The 19047-nt window shown below is 39.8% G+C and overlaps 1 protein-coding gene across 6 annotated transcripts in view; it reads right to left on the bottom strand.

Moving 5' to 3' along the window:
* The window catches only part of trio (trio Rho guanine nucleotide exchange factor), a 630725-nt gene that overhangs the window by 47767 nt on the left and 563911 nt on the right, over positions 1–19047 (bottom strand). For all 6 annotated transcript variants that reach the window (XM_071671150.1, XM_071671126.1, XM_071671117.1 and 3 more), the window contains 2 exons: positions 16720–16827; positions 11466–12183 (listed from right to left, as the gene is read on the bottom strand). In XM_071671150.1, the coding sequence (XP_071527251.1) occupies positions 11466–12183; positions 16720–16827 (826 nt within the window). The remainder of the gene's footprint in view (positions 1–11465; positions 12184–16719; positions 16828–19047) is intronic.

Below are 19047 nucleotides of genomic sequence, written 5' to 3'. Positions count from 1 at the left end.
TGCATGTTCAGGCCCCGATCACACAAAATCTTTTTCACTCCATCTTTCCACCTCCAATTTGGTCTCCCACTTCTCCTCGTTCCCTCCACCTCCGACACATATATCCTCTTGGTCAATCATTCCTCACTCATTCTCTCCATGTGCCCAAACCATTTCAAAACACCCTCTTCTGCTCTCTCAACCACGCTCTTTTTATTTCCACACATCTCTCTTACCCTTACGTTACTCGATCAAACCACCTCACACCACACATTGTCCTCAAACATCTCATTTCCAGCACATCCATCTTCCTGCGCACAACTCTATCCATAGCCCATGCCTCGCAACCATACAACATTGTTGGAACCACTATTCCTTCAAACATACCCATTTTTGCTTTCCGAGATAATGTTCTCAACTTCCACACATTCTTCAAGGCTCCCAGGATTTTCGCCCCCTCCCCCACCCTATGATCCACTTCCGCTTCCATGGTTCCATCCGCTGCCAGATCCACTCCCAGATATCTAAAACACTTTACTTCCTCCAGTTTTTCTCCATTCAAACTTACCTCCCAATTGACTTGACCCTCAACCCTACTGTACCTAATTACCTTGCTCTTATTCACATTTACTCTTAACTTTCTTCTTTCACACACTTTACCAAACTCAGTTACCAGCTTCTGCAGTTTCTCACATGAATCAGCCACCAGCGCTGTATCATCAGCGAACAACAACTGACTCACTTCCCAAGCTCTCTCATCCCCAACAGACTTCATACTTGCCCCTCTTTCCAAAACTCTTGCATTCACCTCCCTAACAACCCCATCCATAAACAAATTAAACAACCATGGAGACATCACACACCCCTGCCGCAAACCTACATTCACTGAGAACCAATCACTTTCCTCTCTTCCTACACGTGCACATGCCTTACATCCTCGATAAAAACTTTTCACTGCTTCTAACAACTTGCCTCCCACACCATATTTTCTTAATACCTTCCACAGAGCATCTCTATCAACTCTATCATATGCCTTCTCCAGATCCATAAATGCTACATACAAATCCATTTGCTTTTCTAAGTATTTCTCACATACATTCTTCAAAGCAAACACCTGATCCACACATCCTCTACCACTTCTGAAACCACACTGCTCTTCCCCACTCTGATGCTCTGTACATGCCTTCACCCTCTCAATCAATACCCTCCTATATGATTTAACAGGAATACTCAACAAACTTATACCTCTGTAATTTGAGCACTCACTCTTATCCCCTTTGCCTTTGTACAATGGCACTACGCACGCATTCCACCAATCCTCAGGCACCTCACCATGAGTCATACATACATTAAATAACCTTACCAACCAGTCAATAATACAGTCACCCCCTTTTTTAATAAATTCCACTGCAATACCATCCAAACCTGCTGCCTTGCCGGCTTTCATCTTCCGCAAAGCTTTTACTACCTCTTCTCTGTTTACCAAATCATTTTCCCTAACCCTCTCACTTTGCACACCACCTCGACCAAAACACCCTATATCTGCCACTCTATCATCAAACACATTCAACAAACCTTCAAAATACTCACTCCATCTCCTTCTCACATCACCACTACTTGTTATCACCTCCCCATTTGCGCCCTTCACTGAAGTTCCCATTTGCTCTCTTGTCTTACGCACTTTATTTACCTCCTTCCAGAACATCTTTTTATTCTCCCTAAAATTTAATGATACTCTCTCCATATGTCCAAACCATTTCAACATACCCTCTTCTGCATGTGGTACCATTGTGGGAAGGAAGAATATTGGTGGAACTACCAGCTGCACGCTCAGCAGCCTCCAGCTGACATTCAACAAGAAAAAATTGAAATGCCATCAATCAGAAACAGATTTCAAAACCTTACTTCCCAACAGAGTCTTAACTATCCCTGCTCCTGCAAGGAGTACAGCCTCGAGTTGTCCCTGGCCACTGTGCCAGACCAAGTGTTGTATCCAAACATCTTAAACATTCACACACTACTGGGAGATGATGGTCAAGGCATCATCTCCCAGTTAGTATTGCAAACTGGTGACATTAACACTAACCCTGGACCACCAGCATACCTTTAGCCACTGTGCCAAATGCCCAGCACCTAAATGCAATACTTTTTTATATGATCCATCTGCACTCAGTGGTATTAATGTCACTGCGTAGTCTGCATAAATGTACTTTATAATCTAGCTGTGCTACAATGGATAAATGATGAATCGATATACTGATTCAAATGAGAAACTCTAAAATCTAATGTTGCTGATTCTATTAGCCTGTACGGCTGAATCTTTATCTTTCATACATGTCAGTAATTTCCCATTTAAGTGAGGTAGCACCAGGAACAGACAAAGAAATGGCCTCATCCACTCATATCCATTCTCTAGCTGTCATGTGCCATGCAATGAAAACAGAGACCCCTATCCAAAACCAGGCCCCAGAGACTGTTCCATAGCTTTCCACAATCACTTCATATACTCTGGTTTAGCACAGCAATTTGTCTCCTATAAACAACATTACTCCAATTCACTCTATCCCTTGTTTACCTCTCACCTTCCTCCATGTTCAGACCCTGAGCCTTCAAAGCTTCTTTCACTCCATCCTTTCTCTGATTTCCCACTTTTCCTTTTTCCTTCATATTCTGACTTGTATGATCTTTTAGTTATCCTATCCCTACGAATTCTCTACATACATTCAACCCATTTCAGTACACCCTCTTCAGCTCTCCCATACATCAACCTCTTATTACCACACCTTTCCCTTACCCTAACATTTCTTATTCAGTCAGTTTTCCTTAATTTCCAAAACATTCATCCAATCCTTTACATTTTTGTCTAAGGCCCATGCCTCACATCAATACAGCAGCAACTGGAAAAACATACCTATATTTACTCCTATGGACAGTGACTTCTATTTCCACATATTCTTCAATGCACCCAAAGCCACTGACCCCTCGCCCAATCTATGAATAACTTCAGCTCCAATGGTTGCATACAATATGGTGCCATATCGAGTAATTATACAATAATTACAGTAGTCTGTTTAACATTTAGATATCTCTGAATAAATAATTTCTTCATTGTCAGCAACACTGATTTACCCTAAGACTCTCAAAAAAGGTTTCCTATACGGCAAAAATTGAAATAATTCTAATTACTTTGAAAAACCCACTATGAGTGCTGCCACCTTCAGCACGAGCAATATGACATACCATGAAAGTAAACAAACAACTGACTCACCATGCAAAGCATGCTCCTTTACATTTCTTTCTAATTTGTGGTACTGCAAGTGAGTTACATATCATATGTCTTTGTCAAAAGCTGTTTGGAGGTTTAAATGAAATTACAAAGCGAAATGATTTAAAGGCAGACAGTATGAATTATGTACATGTGTATAATGTATATGTCTGTGTGTGTATATATATGTATACGATGAGATGTATAGGTATGTATATTTGCATGTGTGGATGTGTATGTATATACATGTGTATGTAGGTGGGTTGGGCCATTCTTTGGTCTGTTTCCTTGCGCTACCTTGCTAACGCGGGAGAAAGCGACAAAGCAAAATAAATAAATGAATAAATATTCATGGGTGGGTTGGGCCATTCTTTCATCTGCTTCCTTGCGCTACCTCGCTAATGCAGGAGACAGCGACAAAGCATAATGAATAAAAAAATATAATTATCTTATTTTACTTACTTATTTTACTTTGTCACTGTCTCCCGCATTAGCAAGGTAGCGCAAGGAAACAGACCAAAGAATGGCCCAACCCACCCACATACACATGTACATACATACACGTCCACACACACAAATATACATACATACCTATACTTCTCAATGTATACATATATATACACACACACAGACATATACATATATACACATGTACATAATTCATACTGTCTGCCTTTATTCATTCCCATTGCCACCCCGCCACACATGAAATAACAACCCCCTCCCTCCTCATGCGCACGAGGTAGTGCTAGGAAAAGACAACAAAGGCCACATTCGTTCACACTCAGTCTCTAGCTGTCATGTAATAATGCACTGAAACCACAGCTCCCTTTCCACATCCAGGCCCCACAGAACTTTCCATGGTTTACCCCAGATGCTTCACATGCCCTGGTTCAATCCATTGACAGCACGTCGACCCCGGTATACCACATCGTTCTAATTTACTCTATTCCTTGTACACCTTTCACCCTTCTGCATGTTCAAGCCCAGATCACTCAGAATCTTTTTCACTCCATCTTTCCACATCCAATTTGGTCTCCCACTTCTCCTCGTTCCCTCCACCTCTGAAACATATATCCTCTTTGTCAATCATTCCTCACTCATTCTCTCCATGTGACCAAACCATTTCAAAACACCCTCTTCTGCTCTCTCAACCACACTCTTTTTATTACCACACATCCCTCTTACCCTATTGTTACTTACTCCATCAAACCACCTCACACCACATATTGTCCTCAAACATCTCATTTCCAGCACATCCACCCTCCTGCACACAACTCTATCCATAGCCCACGCCTCGCAACCATACAACACCGTTGGAACCACTATTCCTTCAAACTTACCCAATTTAGCTTTCCAAGATAATGTTCTCGACTTCCACACCTTCTTCAAGGCCTTAGAATTTTCGCCCCCTCCCCCACCCAATGATTCACTTCCGCTTCCATGGTTCCATCCGCTGCCAAATCCGCTCCCAGATATCTAAAACACTTCACTTCCTCCAGTTTTTCTCCATTTATATATATATATTTTTATTTATCTATCTATTTTGCTATATCGGTCTCCCGCGTTAGCGATGTAGCGCAAGGAAACAGACAAAAGAATGGCCCAACCCACCCACATACACATGTATATATACACACGCCCACACACGCAAATATACATACCTATACATCTCAACATATACACATATACACACACAGACATATACATATATACACATGTACATAATTCATACTGTTTGCCTTTATTCATTCCCATCGCCACCCCGCCACGCATGAAATAAAAACCCCCTCCCTCTCATGTGTGCGAGCGCTGGAAAAGACAACAAAGGCCACATTCGTTCACACTCAGTCTCTAGCTGTCATGTAATAATGCACTGAAACCACAGCTCCCTTTCCACATCCAGGCCCTACAGAACTTTCCATGGTTTACCCCAGACGCTTCACATGCCCTGGTTCAATCCATTGATAGCACGTCCACCCCGATATACCACATCGTTCCAATTCACTCGATTCCTTGCACACCTTTCACACTCCTGCATGTTCAGGCCCCGATCACTAAAATCTTTTTCACTCCATCTTTCCACCTCCAATTTGGTCTCCCACTTTTCATTCCCTCCATCTCTGACACATATGTCCTCTTAGTCCATCTTACCTCACTCATTCTCTCCATGTGACCAAACCATTTCAAACCACCCTCTTCTGCTCTCTCAACCACACTCTTTTTATTACCACACATCTCTCTTACCCTTACATTACTTACTCGATCAAACCACCTCACACCACATATTGTCCTCAAACCTCTCATTTCCAGCACATCCACCCTCCTCTGCACAACTCTATCTATAGCTCATGCCTTGCAACCATATAACATTGCTGGAACCACTATTCCTTCAAACATAGCCATTTTTGCTTTCTGAGATAATGTTCTCAACTTCCACACATTCTTCAACGCTCCCAGAACTTTCACCCCCTCCCCCACCCCATGATACACTTCTGCTTCCATAGTTACATCTGCTGCCAAATCCACTCCCAGATATCTAAAACACGTAACTTCCTCCATTTTTTTCTCCATTCAAATATACCTCCCAATTGACTTGTCCCTCAACCCTACTGTACCTAATAACCTTGCTCTTATTCACATTTACTCTCAGCTTTCCTCTTTCACACACTTTACCAAACTCAGTCACCAGCTTCTGCAGTTTCTCACCCGAATCGGCCACCAGCGCTGTATCATCAGAGAACAACTGACTCACTTCTCAAGCTCTCTCATCCACAACAGACTGCATACTTGCCCCTCTTTCCAAAACTCTTGCATTCACCTCCCTAACAACCCCATCCACAAACAAATGTATATATATATATATATATATATATATATATATATATATATATATATATATATATATATATTTTTTTTTTTTTAAACTATTCGCCGTTTCCCGCGTTAGCGAGGTAGCGTTAAGAACAGAGGACTGGGCCTATGAGGGAACATCCTAACCTGGCCCCCTTCTCTGTTCCTTCTTTTGGAAAAAAAAAAAGAGGGGAGGATTTCCAGCCACCCGCTCCCTCCCCTTTTAGTCGCCTTCTACAACACGCAGGGAATACGAGGGAAGTATTCTTTCTCCCCTAACCCCAGGGATAATATATATATATATATATATATATATACTTCCCACGTATTCCCTGCGTGTCGTAGAAGGTGACTAAAAGGGAAGGGAGCGGCGGGCTGGAAATCCTCCCCTCTCATTTTCTTTTTTCTTTCCAAAAGAAGGAACAGAGAAGGGGGCCAGGTGAGGATATATATATACACACACAGACCTATACATATATACACATGTACATAATTCATACTGTCTGTCCTTATTCATTCCTGTCGCCACCCAGCCACACATGAAATGACAACCACCTCCCTCGGCATGTGCACGAGGTAGCTCTAGGAAAAGACAACATAGGCCACATTCATTCACACTCAGTCTCTAGCTGTCAAGTATATTGCACCGAAACCACAGCTCCCTTTCCACATCCAGGCCCTACAAAACTTTCCATGGTTTACCCCAGACGCTTCACATGCCCTGGTTCAATCCACTAAGAGCACATCAACCCCGGTATACCACATAATTCCAATTTACTCTATTCTTTGCATGCCTTTCACCCTCCTGCATGTTCAGGCCCCGATCACTCAAAATCTTTTCACTCCATCTTTCCACCTCCAATTTGGTTTCCCACTTCTCCTCGTTCCCTCCAACTCTGACACATATATCCTCTTTGTCAATCTTTCCTTACTCATTCTCTCCATGTGACCAAACCATTTCAAAACACCCTCTTCTGCTCTCTCAACCACATTCTTTTTATTACCATGTTCATACTTGCTTCATCCATTCCTGTCGCTACTGCACCACACAGGAAATAGTGTCGCTATCCCCCGCTTCACATATATCCTCTTTGTCAATCTTTCCTTACTCATTCTCTCCATGTGACCAAACCATTTCAAAACACCTTCTTCTGCTCTCTCAACCACATTCTTTTTATTACCATGTTCATACTTGCTTCATCCATTCCTGTCGCTACTGCACCACACAGGAAATAGTGTCGCTATCCCCGCTTCAGTGAGGTGCTGCCAGGAAAACAGACAAAAAAGGCCACATTCGTTCATACTCAGTCTCTAGCTGTCATGTAGTCCGTGCTACTTGCGGCAGTAGGGAAAAACAAACTCCTTTGGAATGAAAGGTTCTTTGATGAGACCGTACCCTAAACTGCACATTCTCATCTAAAGCCCATGCCTCACATCCATACTACACCTTTCGGCACTATCAAAATTACAGTACCTTTAAACATACCCATCTTCAACTGACCAGATAGTGATCTACCTCTCCACACATTTCTCAATGCTTCCAGGACCTTCAACCCTCACCTGTCCGATGACTCATTCCAGCTCCATCGATTCCATTTGCTGTCATGTTCACTTCCAGGTATCTAAAACAAGTCTCTTCCTCTAAGTTTTCTTCATTTAAACAAACAACTCAACTAACCCATTTTTCCAATACTAAACCTAATAACCCTGCTTTTATTCACATTTACTATCAAATTTCTCCGTACATACTCACTCCCAAACTCAGACACTAGCTTCTCCAGTTTCTCACTTGATTCTTCCACCAATGTACTGTCATCAGCAACTAGTAAATCATATAATGTATATATGATTTTGAATGGATATTTCTTTGTCTGTTTCCTGATGCTACTTCACTAACGCGGGAAACGGCAATCAAGTATAATAAATATGCTTCTACAGGTAAATCTTTTTGCAGTTGCTGTAGTCCACTGATCTATGTTATGCTTATGTTATCCTAATAAACACAGACTATACATGCACATACACCCTCCTTAATCCTAAGTGTGAGACTCCCAGAGGTACAAAAACAATGATGGTAGAAAGGAAAATCATTTTCCCAAAAATCTCTAGTTCAGACAGAAACACACTGGGGCTACCTGCCAATCATATAACCTCTGTTGTAGTCTCTTAAAACCCACTAGTGCAATTAAGGAGAAAACAGTAAGTTCCATAAGTAGCCCAAAAAGAAAAAACTTTAGGCTATATCACAAATAACTATAGTTTATATTCAGCTTTCTTGTACATGATTATGGGATTGAAATTGGGAAAGACAAACTTAATCTATCCTAGTCTATCATCACTAAACTAGTTAAAACATGGTACTGTACAGCAGAAATACCAATTTATTTTTGTATTCCCCATCTTGTCCTATGGTACTACTATGGACAAGACCTCATCATGTACATTTCCTTCTATTCTTGTGCTAAAAGTTACCATTTTACAAGAACCATGATAGAATTATACTTTGGTAGCACTTTATCTAGCTTGAAGGGGTTGATCATCACCTTTTTGAAAAGATTAACCAGCATATCATTAGTTTACTAGCCAGTTAGATGGACTTTTCAGAAATACAGATCAGAAATACAGATGAATAATATGCAGCTCCCAAATGCCCTAATGATGACACAGTGATTGAGAGTGATCTTATTTCATGATCTTCACAGAACACCAGGAGTTACAGGTTATGTGCGCTGTGGGCTACCTGACTAGGTAGGGGTTCAAGGACTGAGCTAAAACCATAGGAAGGATAAAATGCTTATAACAAACCAATTCAAAAAAGGTTAAGCTATCAAGTATTCCATAAACTAAGTGGGACTGAACCATCTTTCAACATGGTTGCCACCTAAAAAAAATATTGTTAGTAAGGTAAAACAAAATCATCTTGACAGGCACATGGTAACCTAGAAAGGTACAAACCACAACCAAAGGTGGCCTAGAAATGTAAAGCTCACATATATGAATACTCATTTTTCTAATATAAAAAGCTTCGGCCCTACAAGACATGAAATACATTTCCTGTCCTCTGGATGGTCATAGCACCCCATTGCTCTACGACTTAGTTAATCTTTGTCCACAACTTGTTCCCAATGCTCCTAAGCCTGTGAGACATACAGTGTCTAGGAAAAAAGAAAAAAAAACTACCTTAACCCAAGGATTTAGCTACAGCAGCCCCTATTCTACCAAATCATCAGAAATGGTCATCTGAAAAGAACCAGCAAAGTAGAGGCTTGATTGATTGATGTCTGACCCTTGGTGGTATAACTGCAGGCTTTGAATATGTGTTCTTACTTTGAGGCAGCAAAATCCCAGTGCCTATGTCTGTGTTTTCCTTTTGTGTAAGGCAAATACAGTGAAAGCCTCCACATTAATAGAAAAAGAACCAAGAACCAGGAATCAAAGAGAAGAATGGGAAAAGGAAGGAAGTGTCACCATCCATTACGAAAATGTAACAAACTGAACATTCAGTAACATCTACAGATATTCACACAGTAAAAAAAAGAGAAGCATTTTCCTGGATGGGCCAATGAATTCTGAAATCTCAGAATGGATGCTAAGCATGATGAGAGACAGATTTCCCAATAACCCAGGTAGCCCCACTTTACAGTTCCAATGAAATATGAAATTGATAGCGTATCAACTGAGGCAAATGACAAGATATGTTGCCACAATTGATATATTACAATATCATGAAAGCAAGTCTGCCTGAACAATGGGCATTATTCCATCCACGGTGTGATACTGTTTCACAAGATAAGTGGTTAGACACTTCTTTTACCGTGTGAACAAGTCACAAAAAATTTATCCAACTTCAAAATAAACTGCACCCAAACAAAAAACTTATTAATGGTACAATGGAATACAAAAGACAAGAATAAAAAAAGACCGAGGCAGAATGTCCAAATGCATCCAGGATCAACAAAGATATGAGGTACAATAGTTCAATGTTAATAGCCAGGAGATGACTTACAGGTTGCTGAATGGTTGGTGAGTGGAAATAGGTTGAGACAGTAGGCCACTAGCATCGACCAGGTTGTCAGCGAAGGATGAGAGATGATCACCTCATTAGAAGACATGGGGTTAAAAGGTTTCTTACCTCTAGGGATCCTAGAGATTCTCTAAAGGTTTGAGGGATATTTGAATCTAAAGGGAAATATCACATTTGCAGCAGATAATTGGTTATATTAAAGAAAACTCTTTTATTCTAATTATGCAGCAAAAGGGATAATATATACAAAGTATGATGGAACTTCAAACAGTTTTTGTATTACAGTAGAACCTCTTAAATCAGGCACTTTTGGACCTAACAGCTGCTGATTTCTAGAAATACCTGGTTATGGAAAACCTAAGCTAAATACACTGCCAAGCCCAGCCTGGTTAACTGTCAGTTCCTTGGATATATGTGATATATAGGGCATATAAGTGACCAAAAAAAAAAGGTTAAAGAAAAAAAATGCCCTCAACAAGCCGGTGTATACAAGCAACTGAAAGGATGCTGGATCAGAATACTGCACAGCTGAAGTGGGTATGATGAAAACTACAACTAAGGGACCTGGTTTTCAAGCGAAATGGCAGGATTTCAATGAAGTTCATTCTATCATTTTCAAAAACAGCTAGTTTTTGGGTGGCAATCCTTTTTTGAGTGCCAGATTTGAGAAGCTTCACTGTAATGGTTCTCAAAGCACATTAAATATATAATGATTCATTGTGCTGTATTATGAACCATCACACTTGGAGATTTATGCTGAAAACAATAACCTTATTAACATGCAACTTTGCAAATATCTCTAAAATCTGATACTTTCTAAAGTACAGCATGTTAAAATCTGTTTCTCTCCATAGTACAGTATGTTATGGTCATTCTGAATACTGTACTGCACTTTAATGATTACCTTGCCTTCTCCCCAATATGAAATACTCACAAGAACAAAGACAATAATACTGTACCAAAAATATTTTATCATTATAAAGTATTTCATGCATCCTGATTGCTACAGTGAATTACTTAGCTGTCATATCACTCATATTTGAATATTGCACTAAAATCATTAAGCAGTAATGAAAAACCTTCATCAAAATGCAAGTCCTAAGAAGTTCAGATTACCATTCGATTCACATAAACAAAACATAAAATGGATTTAGTGTCAGTGAAACAAATATGATGAAAAAGATATCAAATTCAAAAAATCTAAATGCTCTTAATAAATGTTAGAACATTTCTGTTCAAACTGAATTATTAAATGAAATACTATCTTCAAGAAGACAAATAACCTTAACCAACTAGCCCACTCCCATTACCAGGAATGACCATTGGAATAACTGTGATCCTTACCCTGGGCCAGATTGATGCGAGCAGAACAGGCGATGGAATGTCCAGCATAGGTGATAGTGCAAGTATACTCGCCTGCATCTGTTACACGACAACTTCCAACATGTAATCTCAAAGTTCCATCCCGATGTTGCTCAATTTCAAACCGTGGATCAGTCAGTTGTCCATGTGGTCCTGCCCATGCAATAGTTGTAGATTCTGCCCAAAATCCAGCACCAGTAATAACACACACCATTTCAGCTGGTTCCCCTGGACACACAGTCACATTTCGCAGAGGGGATATAATTCTTATTGGTGACTCTGGTGATGCAGGAATACATCCACTGAGTGGTTTCTCCGACCGTTGTGCACAGTGATTATCACTTTCTGAATGATATGGATTAATAAATGAAACTGTCATTTGCCTGTTGGGCAATTGGGAATGAGAAGTAGGAGATCGAACAGAAGGTAACTCATGTACAGTTTCCTCTCTTCGTAATGGGTGATGATGGTACTGGTCTTTCTTAGAAAAAGAAGGCTTTCGGAACTTGATCCACGGTTTCTTGGCTTGTGACTCATAGTGTGTGGTTGAATGTGTGGGTGAGGCAGGAGGGGTTGTAAGCTGATCAGGGTAGGCTGAAGGAAGCAGAACATTTGCTGGTACCCAACCCTCAGCAGCTGGGCTGCTACTATTTGCTGCACGATGAACAAAGTAACCACGTAGAGCATTGGATGAAATCACCTGCAAATATGATTAAATCATTTAGAATGATTACCATTTTGCAATGATAATAAGAATGATACAAGACAATAACAATAAGATGAAACATGAAGCATGGAAAAGAAAGAAAAAAGAATGTTAATACTGCCAAACGTAGGTGGGATGTTGTCACCACAGGAAGCATTACCACTAAAAAAAAAGAAAAAAAAAAGATAAAAGGACTGCATGGTCTTAAACTAATCATTCTCATAATCAATCATGTGCAACATATAGCATAGTGAGGGAGGTAAATGCAAGGGTATTGGAGAATATGTAGTCTGTAGGGGATGAGGAAGCCTGAGAAGAGAGTCAGTTGTTGTTTGCTGATGACAACACTGGTGGCAGACCCTAATAGGAAACTGCAAAAGTTACTGGCTGAGTTTGGGAATATGTGAAGGGAGGAAACTGATGGTAAATGAGAATAATTTCAAGGATATTAGGAATAGCAGGGTAGGGGGACAGGTTAGTTGGGGTGTGAGTCTGAATGGAGAATATTTGAATAAAGTAAAGTGTTTTGAATACCTGTGAGTGGATATGGCAGTAAATGGATCCATGGAAGTAGAAGTGAGTTATAGGGTGAGAGAGGGGGTGAAAGTTCTGGGAGCACTGAAAATGTGGAAAGAGAACTCAATATCTGGGAGGGTGAAAGTGGCTGTTTCAGGGTATAATAGTCCCAGCAATGTTGTATGGATGTGAGGCATGAGCCATAGATAAGGATGCATGGAGGAAGGTGGAAGTGTTCGGAAATGAAATGTTTGAGGACAATATGTGGTGTAAGGTGATTTGATTGAGCAAGTAATAAAAGGATAAGAGAGAGGTGTGGTAATAAGAAGAGTGTGGTTGAAAGAGCTGAAGAGAGTTGAAATGGTTTGGACATATGGAGCGAATGAATGAAGAGAGGTTGACAAATAGGATACATTCGTCAGAAATGGAGGGAACAAAGAAAATGGGGAAACTACAATGGAGATGGAAGGATGGAGTGAAAAAGATTTTGGATGATCAGGGCCTGAGCATGCAGGAGGGTGAATGGCATGCACAGGATAGAGTGAGCTGAAACAATTCCTGAAACAATAGTTGTTTGCCATCAATATGGACTGAACTTGGGCCTATGGAAACCACAGAAAGGTCTGTCAGGTCTGTTTGTGGATAGGGGGCTGTGGTTTTAGTGCACTGCACATGGCGACACTTGTCAAAGATACTGGTCTGTAGTTCAGTGCCTCTTCCCATACTTCTTCTTACATACAGGTATAATTATCCCTTTTCCACTCCCTTGGCACTTTGCCTTTCTCCAGTGACATCCTGAACAGTACTTCAAGAAGTATGCCTTGTGTACCTGCACACATCTTCAGCAAAGATGGCAAAATTTAGTATGGATCATAAGTCATATGTAGGTCATGCCCTTTTAATATCCTATCAATTTCTTTTCTACATACCTCAGTCTATTAATTTCTTTTCTATATACCTCAGTGTTTTCTAAAGCCTCCTCACCATCCAATCACACTAGTGTTGGACTTACAGTGTCTTTCACCATGAAAACTCTTGAAACTGTTATTCAGCTCCTGACAAATCCTTACATTATCCTCAACAATAACTCCCTCTGGATCTCTTAACCTGATTAGCTACCCTTTGCCTGAGAACTAATTCCTGACAAATTTATGAAAAAGTTTTGGATCTTCACATGCCTTGTCCACAATACTCTTTTAAAAGTTTCTCTGACCTCTGTTTCTTATCCTGCAATACTTGTTCCTTTCTCTCTTAAATGTTGCATAAGCTGCTGGCTGAAGTGTTGCCTACATCACTGCTGCATTTCTTGAAAGTCTCTTGCTTTTTGACATCTTTAATTAAGCCATTCTCCCCTCTTTCTTAACCTTCACTCTTTACTTGAGGTTAAAAATACATAATTCTCACACTCCCATTTGTAAATTTCACAGAACTTTTCATCACTATACCCTGATTCCTGGCTACCTTATTCCATTTCCCAATCTATGTTACCTGGAACTTGTTAATTTCACTGAAGTTTCTATGGTTATATCTCCTCCTCAAGTCCTGTCTCATCTCAGCTCATTTAATTCCTTGTTCAATATATCATCAAATTTAAGCATATTATCACTTTTCTCAAGTGGTGTATCATATATGATAGTTTCTATATCTATACGAGTATGTGTCAAGATCTAGTAATAAGAGCAAATCAGTCCCTCTCATCCTAGTATGTTCACTGACATGCTGGTGCAGGAAATTTTTCTGTATATGCTCAAGGAACTTGTGTCTCCAAGATCTCCTGTCACCATGAGAATCCCAATCCCAATCCCAATCAAAAGGTAAAGAAGAGGTGTAGTAAGTACTTTGAAGGATTTTCGGATGTATCTGATGAAAGGGTGGCAAATGTTGGGTACTCAGGATGGGAGGTATATGAAGTGAGAGAGTCATGGCAAGTAGTTGCTAGAGAAATTACCAAGGATTGTGTGGTTTCTGTGATTAAATCTATGTGGGTTTTACATAATTACTTTTAACAGGTGTATCATATATAATATGCTCCATATCCATGCTAGCTTGTGTGGAGATAAGTTTTAGAAATGATAGTGTAACAATCCCTTTTATCCTGGTATACTTTATAACATGTTAGTAGAGGTAATTTTCCTGTTTGCACTCTAAGAACTTGTCTCTCCATGACTGCCTGTCATGATGAGAATCCAAACTCTCCTAGCCTTTCTCTTTATAAATGAAACCTCCCATTTATCAGTAATTCACCACCTCAAAGAAGTGTGTTTCACTGCTTCACATACCATCCTAATTGATTCTTCACTATCATCATTGTATATCTGCTCTGGATCATTGCAATTTTTTTGAGGATTAATAATCATAACACCACTATGCTACAGTTACTATCCTTCATATGTACTGTTTGAATGTACCACCTTCTGCTATTTCTTGAAACATTAGGCTACCTCTTATTAAGAGGGATAATCCTCCCCTCGAATGAATTCTCTTTGCTTTCTTGCTGTCACGTAACCCTATGGGCAGAACAGGTAAGACCTTATCTCTTTGATAATCTTAATTTGCACATCTCAAATAATACTATGTGCACTTTATATCATATGATCCTTGATTTCCAACTCTCTTCCTCCTACGATTAATCCATCATCATCTGAACAAATTACTTTCAGTCTGACATTACCATCTCCTGATACTCAAGCCCTCTGTGCAGTTCTAGTGGGGCTGCTCCAGCCTTTTGCCACATTTGGCATCTCCAGGTTTTTGTCTTCTGATTGTACTCTTTGCTTTTCCGCCTCTCTACCTTTGCCACATCTGACGAATATTCCATAGAATTCCACCATGCCTTCATCATTCTTAGTTTTTCTAAGCACTTCCTGTCTTAAAGAATTAAAAAGATGCATAAACATAAGTAGTCACTTCCTGGCATTTTAGTTTTTTATTATTATACTTGATCGCTGTTTTCCACATCAGCACCATAGCCTTTTCATATCCATTATTTTCTTTTTTCTCCTCCATCCTTATCTGGTGTGTGATCTTTGAAGCCAAAAGTAATCAGTGATTTACAATGATCAACTTCCTGCTTTATTAATCTTTCTAATTCTGATGCCATCCACTTTTCTGCTTGCTCATTAAGTGTACAAATGTCAACCAATGTCTTTTAACTTTTTCTATAATCTCCCTTTGAGGTGGTACGCACTGGTCCTGTATGCTCTACACTTTTCTAAACCTTCCATTAACTATCCCAAGTACTTCCATATTATTTTTTCGAATGTTTTACTTTATTTCCTGAGAACCTCTGTTTGTGGCATTGTAGATTTATGTTCCTCTCCATCACTCTTCAAGCTGCTGATGTACTGCTGAAATTGCTCATTCTAAACTTTTCTGCCATCTAATATCATCAATCTCTGTGTTTGTATTACTCAATTTCTCCACCTGAACAGCTGTCAATATCAATTCAAAGTATTTTGTATGTGCTTCTGTCCTTTTCTCTATCTGAACTGCTGCTGATAATATTCCTGCACATTACTGTTTTCAATAGATTTTGTATACTTTTTAGTCCTTTCCTCTGACTGTGCAACCTCTAATACTTCCAGAGAAGACAAATCAGTCTTTGTATGCTTTTTAATGGCTCAACCTTCTTTCCTCTGGTTTTGTATCTCCAGAATCCACTCCACTAAACTGCATTTCTGTTTCTCTCTAGTCTCACAACTCCCTCCATAATCCTTGAAATGCTTCCTCAGTTTTTAACCCTCAATTCTTGTTCTTTAACAAGTTCTCATAAAATCCCTAAATTTTTGCTCTATGGTGTTTTCATCTCTAGTCTCTTCTTTGCTTTCATCTCCAGCTTCCTCTTATACATGACTATGTACACTTAATTATCCCTCATAACAATTCATGATATCAAAAGATAATACACAGGTAATAAGAGTTACATATTCCCTAAGTCTATAAAACCTAATAATTTCAGGGTTCATTAATGAGTATAAACAAGTACTAATGAAAACTTAGTTTTGAGTGGCTTACTTGGATAACTTCCCCTCTGATTACAGATATTTCATCTTCTCTCAGGGCATTGAAATCTGCCAGTACTTTTACCAGGGTCCCAGCTGGAAGTGATACACTCCAATCACCCTGGAAATTAAACAGGATATTAATGGGCAACAATACACATACATATAAAAAATAGTCAGTTTCGGTGAATACATTTTTGTATCACTGAGACACAGGAGAATGAATACAACCTGTATCTCCTATGTCACAGAAGGCAACTAGATGGGCGGAAGTGGATGATTGGATATCCTTTCCTCCAGTGTTATCATTTTTCAAAAGAAGGAACAGAAGAAGCCCTATCTAAATTCACTTAATTTTGTCTAAGGCCGTCATGTTTTTTATGGTACCTTATGTTGAATTATGGCAAACAAGTATGAAAGATTTTTGTATCCACTCAAAAAATAGCTAAAGATGTGACCAAAGTTTAACCAGTATATAGTGAGAGGAGAGAAATAAAGGGAAAGGAAAGGTGCAGGCACAGAAAATACAATTGCTCTTTATTGCAAGCAAACAACTTTGCCACCTGAACAAATGATCATGTGCGGTAATTGCTAATTCTGTAAGGGCTGATTAACTAATGTTAGTGATGAGAGGATTGAATGTCGTGTGCATTTTCTATGATGCATGGAATGGTTGATGCTTTGTTCAGTGGGAGTGACTGTCCATTCAACTTGACTGGATGGTGCGAGCTAGATTCATATCTGTCTGAGGTTTAAAGAATGACGGAAGACTTCTGTGGAGATTCTAGATATTTTGTTCTGGGTGAGCCATTGTTCCAGTTATGTTATGTAGTGCTGGATGCTTGATGTTGTTACTATGTAGTCAGGGTGTTGTGATGTGATTGTGAGGTCATCCGCACATGAAAGGACCTTCATGTATAGGCCTGCCTACGTAATGAGAAGCTTTGTAGGAAGAGACTGAAGAGAGTTAGAGAAAGAACTGCTCTTTGGGGAACTCCACTGCAGAGTTCAAGTGTTTTAGAGGTGAAACCAGTGTAAGAGACCTTGACATGGTGGCTGGCTATGGAATTGGCTAAATAATTTAGGTCAATGTTGTAGAGAGTGATGTTAAGAATATTTTGTGTGAGGATAAGTTCGGTGACAAAAATGTATGTTGATGTCTACTTGCCACTAGTAAAGTGAATGGCTGAATCCTTCTATGTGTTGTTTATGTTCAGTGTGTAGTGTAGTGGTGGAGTGTCTGGGTCTGAAGCCATTTTGTGTGGGTGAGTGTGGAAGAGATTTCTTTTTATTTTGTTGTCAAACAGTTTCCACAGAGTTTGGATAATGAGCATAGAAGAGTTATAAGAGGAAGAGAGTTCAGTGGTTTGGAGAGTTTTAGGATTGGTACTCTATTGGCAAGCTTTGTTGTATAGCCAGGAATAGCTCAAGATATCTGCAAGTACTTAGAATGCAAATGGGTCATAGTCAGGGGCTGTAGCAGGAAAGTTCTTTAAGGTTTTGATTGCATTGCTTATACTAGTGGGAGTGAAAGGTGGGTAAGCTGTTGTTTCTGGATGGATTCTGTATAGGGCTTTCATGACTTTCCTGGTTAGGGGTGAAGTTGGTTTGTGGCTAATTTTTCAGTAGTCTCATGAGTAGGTCTGTGAGTTCTTTTGGAGATGGGATTTCAATGGAATTGTTTACGAGAGCTTCACGAGTGGGAGCTGGATTGCAATGAGAGTGGGTTTTCTTTAATGTTTGCCAGAGTTGGTTGGTGTGGGTCTTGCAGTTCACTTTCCTGAGGAAAGAGTGCCAATTTTCAGTTAGTCTTTCAGTAATCTAGTAAGTGATGGTGTTGTTTAGAATCTGGATTTGTTCTGAGTTGGTTTCATGGTTTCAAGAGGTGTGCAACTTGTGAGGAGAAATTTGGGTTGCAATTCCTTCTGTGATTTATGGTATGCTTTTTGCTGTGTTGGTTGGAGATGATGATAAAGTATACATTCACATGATCTGGGGATGAGATCTATATGCTGAAGTTTTGGACCTTTGTTTCCATGTTCTGTGTAAAGGTTGGCCAGTCTGCCTTCCTGTACCTTGCTTAAGTTTTCTTGGTGGTTGTGTTGACTGGATGGGCTTGAGTGTTATCAAAATTTACAATGGTCAGAGGAAAGTTTATGTAGCATGCTCCAGTTGGTCCTTGCGTGAAGTGCTCATGCTCTGAATGATATGTCAAGTAAGGCTGACTGTTTTGGTGTAGTGGGTTGGGAGTCCAGTTGGCTGGTTGCATAGGTTAATGATATTGAGAGGTTGCAGTTGGTTTATGAGTAGTTCACCTTGGGGATCAAAGGTGAGGGTGTTT

This window comes from Panulirus ornatus, chromosome 2 (genome assembly GCF_036320965.1).
Source record: "Panulirus ornatus isolate Po-2019 chromosome 2, ASM3632096v1, whole genome shotgun sequence".
Lineage (NCBI taxonomy): Eukaryota > Metazoa > Arthropoda > Malacostraca > Decapoda > Palinuridae > Panulirus > Panulirus ornatus.
This window is presented reverse-complemented; position numbering and strand designations above follow the sequence as displayed.